The sequence below is a fragment of the Ceratosolen solmsi genome, unplaced genomic scaffold, assembly GCF_000503995.2.
Source record: "Ceratosolen solmsi marchali unplaced genomic scaffold, CerSol_1.0 scaffold6, whole genome shotgun sequence".
NCBI classification, from domain to species: domain Eukaryota; kingdom Metazoa; phylum Arthropoda; class Insecta; order Hymenoptera; family Agaonidae; genus Ceratosolen; species Ceratosolen solmsi.
The window spans coordinates 12,580,613-12,591,268 of NW_011948414.1; the positions used below are offsets into that span (position 1 = coordinate 12,580,613).

Consider the following 10,656-nt stretch of genomic DNA (forward strand, 5'->3'; position numbering starts at 1 on the left):
AAGAATAACCATCGGAATGTCGACAATAATGATCAAATAGAAAAAAGAGATGCCGCCCAAGGTCAATACCAATGTTGCGAATCCCCGATTTTCCGTTGCACGCATCTCTGGCATTGCTCTCCCATTCCATTCGTCTAGTGCGGCTAGCATGAAATGATGAAAACTTAACGGTAACATCATTAACGTTGTTATTTTTTCATTATCATTATTCTTTTACCGCTTTATTTTTCAATCATTGCACATAATTTATTGGATAATTTGTTTGTCTATTTTGTATAGTGCCAAAATAATTTATTTAAATTTATTTCATTTGTATGTGATAGATGTAAGTTTAATTAGATATGACATTATAATAATATTCAATAAATTAGAAAATTTTTATTTCTGAATCAAAATAATGGAGTAAGTAAAATAATGTAATTCATTGTTTATGAATAAAATGGATTACATTTCCATACTCTCACTTACATATTGAATAATCAGTTGAGAAGTTCAATATTCGTGCATTGAATTTTCTTATATCTAAATAATTTTTTAAAATATACTAAAAATTTTAAAGCACTTCAATTATAAAATAGCAAAGCTTATATAAATTATACTGTTCCTTAATTATTACAAGAATAAAATACACATTCAATAGATGAATTTTATTTATACGGTGTATTTAAATTCTATGAGAAAACCGTAAATGAATATTTGATAATATGAATATGACTGTTTTATTATTTCATATACAAAAACTATTGAAATAATGTTAAATTTACATTGATTAACATTAATGTATATGTTATAATAGTTTATGTGAATTAATTAATATTATATACTAGATGATTATGGTATAAAATTTTATGTTTTTAAAAAAGATGCAACAATAACATAAATCATATTATTTGAAGCTACATCTTATGTAGTGTTAAATTAAAAATTACAACTAATATAGTTACAATGATCGGTTAAATTTTTAAAATGACAATTTAAAAATTAAAACAGAAAGTAATTTTAATTAATCTGTAACTGATATTAAATAAATTAAAAATTTTGTATTTATTATCTAGAAATATTGTGTTTTTCTATAGTAAAGTAAGCTTCTGTTATTAAAGTTTTATATTATTCATATGTGTACATTAAAAGTTGTTATATAACAAATAAAAAATATATAAATAATCGAACCGATTAGTTTTAACAAATGTTATAGAATACATCAGTATTCCCAAATATAATATGAAATATAACATATGAAAAATAAAGTTCAGTAGTAAAATATGACTTACATTACTCGATTATTTGTTATTTTATTTATTTAATTTTTATAAAGTATTTAAAAAAACTATTTATATTAAGACCGATTATATAAAATATTATCTAAAACTCCAGATTTTAATTATATTATTTGAAGGTCTATAATTTTAGTTAATAGCTGATTTAAAAGGAAAAATATTAGATTTAGTAATTTTATAAATTATATTATGGAAAATTTTTAAATTTATGGTTCATATCTTCTTACAGTAAAATATAAAGAAACAAATTTATAAATTCTTTTATTTTATAACTGTCTATTAGTGAATGTATATTGGAGATATATTAAATATATGATACTTATATACAATAATCTAAGAATGGCAATATAATGAGGTTTCATATATAAAATTGGTCAGAATTTAAAGATTTATAAATCACTTTTTATTTTAACAATATTAATATATAAAATTTTACACAATTATCAGTCTCTTACAAAATCTCGCAATGAGAATATAAATATCCATAAAGTTAAACACATATCCTTTTACTTTTTACAGCTAAGCATATGTGCATGACAAAATATTTTTGTCATTCGGCTTGTATTATATTTTATTATATGTACAATATTTGTTGAATCACATACAAATCTTAGACTTTTAACTATACAACCAACTAAAATGAATGTTTTTAATATATAAATTTATGTAATTAGTTAAAAGAAAAAGATAAGAGAATAGTTAAAACGAATGCAACAAAGAGTTCAAATTGGGCATCATGGACAGTTTTTTATCCAAAGCATACGCTCATATAAAATAAATTATCTACAAAATATCTACAATATGAAAATATTTTTAAAAACTTATATGTACACTATTATTTGCACACATTGATGAAAAAGAAGTTCTGAATGTATGTACATATAAATTGTCTCACTTGATCCTAATGAGCTTATCAGCTCGCCTGAAACATCACATTTCATATTCCAGGTAAAGGCCGCATTCACAGCACCAATTAATATTCACGTCGAATATTAACACGGGACACAAAACTTCTCCTATTGCAAGAGGTCGTAAAGCGCCGTGATATAAGATTGGGCCATTTGCAAAGTCTCATATTTTGAAAGTTGTCTATCGTTGCCGAGCGACGGCAGATACGTCCTGAGTTTATCAAATGCCTTATTTAGATTTTGCATACGCCTACGCTCGCGGGCATTCGCCGCAAGTCTGCGCTTGCGCACGAGTGTTGAGCTCACGTGCTTTCCTCGTTTACGCACGAAGCTACTCATTTCTGGCTCCGCTTCGCTTTCATCTTCATCGCTCTCTTCTGGATCAGAATTCGGGGATTCACGTCGTTCTGATTTGAGCTGGTGCTGCTGAACTTGTTGCTGGTGTTCTTGTTGCATTTGTTGTAGTTCCTGTTTGTGCGGCGTGAACTGAGGAAAGTGTTTAGGGAGCACATAGTGATCAAATGATGTCGGAAGCCCCGACCCCAGCAGATAGCAACTTTCAGGTTCAGAAGAAACGGAAACACCCGCGGGACTAACGGAGCGCAAAGAAGCTGCAGGACTGGGAGTATGCCAGCCATCGCTATTGTTGTCGTACGGATTGCAGTGTTGATGTTGATGCTGTGGCGAAGCCATTAAGTTCATTGCTGGTAGATTTGTTTTCTCCTTGGCGTATACTAGGTAGTTTGGAAGCTCGGGGCATGTAGGCAAATCACTTTGTAGCCCTGGAAATGCGTAGTTGTAGCGAAAGAGCTCCTGAAGCTCCATCGCGCTGAGTTAAGGTTTAACCTTGATTTATACTGTAAAGTACGGGCACAGAAGAAATGCTATTGAATAAAAAAGCCAAGTCCCCGGAACACGCCGAGTAAGTTCTGAAGTCTGAGCGCGATTGCGGTCGCATTTATGAGCTCGGGGGGCTGCAGCACGTGCCTGCTGACCAATAGCAACTCAGCTTTATTTCCACTTGGGGGAGGTTCGCGCGCCCTTCGCTTTAGCCCCGCCTTCGTGGACTCTGGTTTGCTTCACTGCTGACGCACCGCAGGCCACAACAGGTGGCTCCGACGGCGCCTGTAGCGTGTGATCGCGTCGTTAAGGTTTTTGGGTGGGGTGAGACGCACGCGCACGGAAGGGAACCGGGAACTGATCGCGGATTATGAACGTCTATGCGGGCATCAATTGCTCCTTCGTTCAAATTTTTCTGTGCTTCCGGCCTTAAATGTAAAAAGCATCGTGGAAAAATAAATATCTTCATCAAACGCTTCTTTTCTAAGTAGGTTGGGAAGAAAAACATTCCTTCTTTCTTGCTTCTTTTTAGCCCTTTTATTTTAGAATGATATAAATATATTTCGAGACAAAGCTATTTATAACTTAGATTATGAAGATGTATTTTTATTATCGTCATCGTTGCCACGCTATCGTTATCATTATTGTCATTATATTATGTCATTTATATTCTGCATGTTTTTGCATATTTCTGGGTTTATTGCTGTTCAAGATTTAATGAGATATAATATTAAATATTATTTATTTAAAAATTATCTTTTCTCGTAAATAATTTTCAATTATCATTAATTAGTTAGATGGTTTATATTTAATATTATTCATGTAATCGTGATGTAATGTTAATATTATTAAAGTAATATAATCGTATCAATTTTGTTTCAAGAGCATTTATTAAAAATTTCCAGTAGATACAATCTTAAGACATTGTGTATTGAATATTTGATTAGATTTTCTCAAAAATACATTTTTTGAGAATTTTTTTTTATCTACAAGCTATGTTTTATTTGTTGATCTTTTTATTTGAAATCAAATTTGATAATTTTAATAATCACTTTCACATAATCACAACAATATTTTTTTAAAATGAAGTTTACATTTTTATTTGGAACTATTAAATTCAATCTAAAATAATATTTAATTCAACATAATATAAATTGATTTAATATTATGTTGAATAAAAATTCTACCCTTATAGGAAGTTATTAAAATTTTTTAATTTATTAATATCTAATTATAATAGAAACAAATTATTAATTTATAAGATAGTTTTAAGTGTATTGTGTGAATTAATTAATTCTTTTATTTCGACATTATAGCTATTTTTTAATTAGATTTAATCTGACTTTTTATTGATAGATGTTTTTGTTGTATTTAATATATTTTATTTATTTTTTAAAAAATATTCAATCTTTTAATTGAGGTAAAAAACCTAGTTTAATGATTATCTTAGTGCCATCAACGTATTTTTTATCACTTGAAACTGTACAAGTATAGTTACAACGGTAAAATAATTGCCGCGACTCATATCTGTGTTCATTTGCAACGACGTATGTTTTACGGTACATAAGTTATACATGCACCTGCAAGCATAGAAAAATCATGTGCCACGAAATCGAACTTTATATATAAAGAAATTTAAATAAATGGTGTTCTTTTACTTTTCATACAAATCATGGTAGGCTTAATAATAAATTAATAGATTCAATAATATCAAAGATCTACGCTCTACTAGTTTAAAATAATTTCATAGAATTTAAAACGAAAGCATTTTTTTTTATTTAATTCTTATTAAACACTTTTACGAACTTTGATAAATTAAAAATTTATTTGTAAATAAATACTCTTAGTTTATTATCATTCAATATAATAACCATGTAATAGATTACTTCGAAATAAATAATACTGATATAATCTTATATGCAAACTATATTTTATTGTAATAAGTACTTAGTTTAAAATGAAAATAAATGGGTATATTTTTGTATATCTATCAAAATACAATTTATTCAGTGCATGAAGTATTTTATAATAGAAATATATATATAAAAAAGTTCGAAATAAATTTTTTTTTCTGTTTAAGATAAAAGATATTTTCATTTTGTTGAAAAGTAAAAATTTAATTATAAAAAGAAAAAATTGACAAATATATCGCATTTTTGTTTATATATAAAAACTGACCTGAAATTGAAGTAAAAGAAAAATAATGCGTTACTTTGAAGCCAATATACAATAATTATATTCGATCATTAGTGAAATAAAGTCTCGTATTTAAATATCAAAAGAATAAAATCATTTAAAATATATATATATACGCACACACGTTAACAAGGGGTGTTTGCAATTTATAAATTAGATATCATCGTTAATATATAATCTTAATATATATTGTGAATGAATTAGATGTATTTGTTGTATAATTATTATGATAATAATGAAATACTTATCAATTCATAATTAATTAATTTATTATATATCCACAAAATTAATTTGATATTTACAATAAAGTATTAATTATATGTAGAACTTATTTAAAAATCTTTATACATACATTTTAAAATAATTATATTATTAATTAATTAAAGTTATATCCGTATAGTATGAAAAATATGCTATTAATTAATATTCCATGATGATCATATTATTTAAATAAATTAACTCGATATCAAAAGTTGTAAATCAATAAAAATATTTCAATAGTATCAGTTACATTAATTTGATAAATGGAACGTCAAAAATTCATAGAGAATTGGTTAGTTAATTTAGTAAAAATAAAATATATAGTTTAGCTATGTGTTCAAATAGTCTGTTTAAATAAAACAATTTGAATCTGGACGTTCGGGCGTTTCGTGCGCATTTAACTAAAATCATTCCAATCTACCTTTGTTACGGTAATAGACAACGGCTCTACAAAGTGCTTATACTTTTTGACAAACTAGACTACAAAATCTTTTCTTCTTCCTCCATCTGTATCATTGTCCAATTTCTATCCATTGTCCATTACAGAAGTTGTACGTATACATTTTTGCGTGATGTGAATCGACAAAATGTGTAGTATTGTAATCATGTTATTCTTGTGGTTTTTTTCAACTGCGTTCGCATATGTATAAACTAAGTCAGAACTAAATCGGCACACCTATTAAGAATTTCAGAAAGCACAATCTTTTGAAGGAGAAATCATTTTAAAATACGAAACAAATAATTTTTTAAAGATTCCAAACGAATTTAGTAGAATTTAACAGTTACTAATAAAATTGTTTATTGACTTCTAATATTAATACTTTATATTAATACATATTATTTATGAAATTCAAATTTTTCTTTCTATATTTTTATAGAAAAGAGTTTATATTTTAAGAAATAATATGCGCATAAGAGAAGTAAATATTGTAGCAAAGATTACTATGAAATTCATAATAAAATAATGCTAACAATAAATCAGTTAAATATTACAATTACTTAAAAATATTCAATTCTTTAAATTGTGTAGTACTATTAATTTCAATAATGATTTAAATTTTAAGTAAAATCTCGTAAATTTAGTATGTGAAATTTAGTTTTTCTGAAATTGGCTGCTATATTATCATAATTAAAATTTTTTGGGATAGTTGAATATTAATTTAACGTTTGTGAGTCCCTAGCTGCTGAATAATTAAATTACACTTTGTGATTTGCTAAACATACTCTCAATTATATTAAAAATGTATATGTATACTAATAATAACTTTATGCATGTATATATATGTATATATAACGAAAACTAATTTTCAAAAATAAATGAACTTTTTTCATTTTATATATTTTGTATTTTTTATTAAAATGTAATGGTGTAAGTACATCTTCAATAATTATTTTCTAAACTTTTTAAAGTTAAAAATTAAACTAAAAGAAAATTAAGATTCAGTATGAATTTAGTACAGTAATTTAAAATATAGTATTCTAATAATATACAACCAAGTTGACTAAACTATGATTATTTAATAAATAAAATTTAAAAATTAAATAATGTATATAATTAAATAATAAATATATACAAATTAATGCTACCTATGTAAATAATTTGCTTTATACCTATTTATATACCGATAATCATTTAATTACAATATATAATCAAGTTTATTGCATTTTCTGGAATTACATACATTAGATAAAATGTCACAAAATTCAAATTATATATAATTTGTAAATATACATTATAACAGTATCCAATAGAAAATACTAATAAAATTACTCGAACTTTCATTTGAAAGAAATCTTCAAATAATTGCTTTAATAATATTTAGCAAATTAGCAAATTAAAACATCGTGTTTTAAAATTTTGTAACTCTTTTCATAGGAAATAACCGAAGAGTATATAAAATCTTACTGCATTTTGTTTTCTCAATTATTAAAAGCAGTGTGGAATTATTCAAATATAATCAAATATAGTAAGAAACAATCTGGTAGAGGAGAAAGTGAAATAAAGAAAGAAAGATGTAGAAGTTGAGAAATAAAACAACTTAATCTTTGTCACTTTTCTTCATAAATAGAAATATTTTGTTTTGAATTTCAGTTGATTGCTCTCGAAGCAATAACGGCGATGATGATCCTTGAAAAGTGTATTACAGCGGCTCTACGTATTGTTAATATCTTAGGGAGTGATAATCTCCATACTTAACTCTATATTCTGAACTCTATTTAGATATCTTCATTTTCTTCGATACGGATTTTAGTTCATTATATACTTCTTTTCGTTTACTCAATCCTTTCAGCCCTAGTCTATTATTTTTCCACAATCATTTCTTAATTTTTTCAGCACTATAGATAAGCCTATGTAGAAACTTTTAGATAAGTTATGGCCTTTATAAAAACAGCGCATCATTTCTGGAAAATTGGTAACTATTTTTCATACTTATTATACTTCTATTTTTTCTTATTCTTCAATTTTATCTGAATGTTTCTCTATCTTCCGCTTCCCTTTCTCTCATTAAAGTTTTATAGAAATCTGGAAAATCCATTTTGTATCTTAATTTAAATAAATTAAATAATATTTGAATATGCTTGTTAATATTTTTGTCGAATAAGCATATCATAACCATATTGTGATATATGAAGAGCTTTTACTACCTATAATAGATATATCAAGGTTGATTTTCGGGACATAATAGATTCTTTAACTTTTATGTTATCAATTTATAGTATTTTAAATTTAATAATCATTCAACATATAATTTATAATGCATTAAGCTATTATATATTAAACCTTGAAAAGAATGTAATGTTTTGATAGAAAATATAATGAATAAACACATTAAAACTAATAAATCCAACTTATTATTGATAATATGTTTAATTATACGATTTATATCAAAGTGTCATTCTGTTAACTAGTCTATAATCCGAAAAAAGATCACCAGTGACCACTAAAAAAAATTCGTATCCATATTAAAAGGCTGTTTTCATTTTCTCTTCTTCCCACGCCGCATCTCTGCCATTTATATATGCATACCTTACTTTCAGAATTCAAAAGATCTAGTCGAGACTTAGAAATGGGTAAAAAAAGCAAAGTCACAAAACTATATTCGACGAAAGGATTTAAAGGATTCAAAAAACAGAAATGGTCCGTGAGTATGTTACGAAAACGACAGAGAAATTTTGCAAGGCAAAATTTACAAAGATATACCGGCCAGTTGTATAATTATGAAAAAGGAACTTATAGGAACAATATATTTATTTTTTAATTACATCTACAATTTTAAGCAGAACAAAGTGTGCAATATTAATATTTTTTCTATTACTCTAATATTTTTGTTTTATCTAAAAATATAAAAGTTTCGAAATTCTTATTTTTTTATTTTTTAATTAATATAAATATGTTTTATATACAAAATCACTTTATAAAATTAGAAACTTTTTAATGTACTTTAGTTTATTTGGTAGTACTTTTAGTTTCTCAATTACAAAAGATAATGTTTTTAATTATTTAGTATAAAAACTATTATAATTCAATCTAATTTTTAATAAATGAAATTCAATATATTCATTTAGTCAATTATTTTATTATTTAAGTTGTAATAATTAAAACTATAAGTAATATACAAGCATACTTAACTATATATTTCATAATATATTAGTTACATATTTCAATAGTGTGATAATATCGAATACTTTCAAAAAATTAATAATGTGTTATTGTAATAATTTTTAATAAAAATATAAAATATAAATGTGTACAAATAAAATAGGATTCATTTAAAAATAATGTAATTTATTAGCTAATTCATTACAAAAAATTATTATAAGAAAAAAATCGTTATTACGTCCTTTATAATAAAAGTGTCGAATAATATTACTATACACAATAACTTGTTCAGGGCATTAAGGTATCAGGCAAAATATAAAATATTTATTTTATATTAAGAAACTTAATAAAATTAAAACTGTAAAAAATTGGTTTTATGCTAATAATGTTAGTACCACCAATTTGGGTTTTCAACGTGTATAAAGCTGATATTTGAAAAGAGGAGCTGATCATATGAGCAAACAATCGCAAGCGATTAACGCCTCTGGTGAGACGAATGAAAGGAAGATCGAAAAAGCGTAATAACGATCTGTTCCATCGAACCGATATAATTTGCACACGTTTTGGAAGTTAGAAGTATAAGACTAATCCAAAGCGGAAGAACAGGGAAAATACCGGCGTGCTTATTTATTAAAAGTAGACGAGGGTACAAGCAAGCCTTCTCTTCTTCTTTCTCTTACCTTATTCTAAGGCACTTCCTCAATGGCGTAGATCAGTTTGTATGTACTATAATTTTGCGTTTCAATTTTTTCACATCGTTTTTTCTATCATTTTTCGAGGATTCGTATTTGTTCTTCATTTTTGAGTTGAAGTAAACGATTGAACAGACGATGACGATGCTCAAAAAATAAATACGGAGTTCGCGTGTTTTACACCAAAACATAACGGACTATGTATCCCTGCTAAAAAAGACTTTTGTATTTTTTATTGTAACATTGATTATAATGGAATATTTATTTTATATATACAAGAGTAAACCATAATTAAATTATATTACAGAAATTTTAGTTTTTGCTGTATTGAATATGAAAGAAGTATTTTCAACTTACAAATTTATTGTAGTATTTACTGGAAAATATACTATCTAATTTACTGTCTTTTAATTACAATCCAAAGAAATATGCAGTGGTTAATGCAGTGGTATTATGGTACATATATATAGTCTAAAGCATTATGTTTTCATAGATATTTAGATATAATTTTCAATTTTAAAAATACATTATTTTTTATTAAAATTTCTAAAATTATCTATTTTTATAAGTATTTATTAATTATTAAATACAAAATATACAATTTTAGTTTTATTATATGTAATATTAATGAAACAGATTAGAAAGATTGTTTTGTAAATAATTAATAAATTATAAAAAAATTTTATGTTATATTTAAATTTTAAATGATTGAAAATTTTTAACAATATACTTTAGTAGTAATTAAAAATTAATATTTCTAAAAAAAAATATATAAATATAATAATTTTTCATAATTTGGAATATATAAAGGAAACTATCCAATGAATCGAAAAAAAGAAAAAGTATAAAATGATCCATCGAAACACGTGGGCATTAATTCA

The 10,656-nt window shown here is 25.4% G+C and overlaps 1 protein-coding gene across 1 annotated transcript; it reads right to left on the reverse strand.

Annotated features, from left to right (window-relative positions):
* Positions 1-2,110: 2,110 nt before the first annotated feature.
* Positions 2,111-3,100, reverse strand: ato (atonal). The gene has a single exon (XM_011507046.1). It carries the CDS (start codon positions 3,008-3,010, stop codon positions 2,294-2,296), a length of 717 nt encoding a protein of 238 aa, XP_011505348.1. The 5' UTR covers positions 3,011-3,100; the 3' UTR covers positions 2,111-2,293.
* Between the last annotated feature and the right edge of the window lie 7,556 nt (positions 3,101-10,656).

Excerpts from the sequence above, each read along its gene's own strand:
- ato (XM_011507046.1), bottom strand. The coding sequence starts at position 3,010 with ATGGAGCTTCAGGAGCTCTTTCGCTACAACTACGCATTTCCAGGGCTA.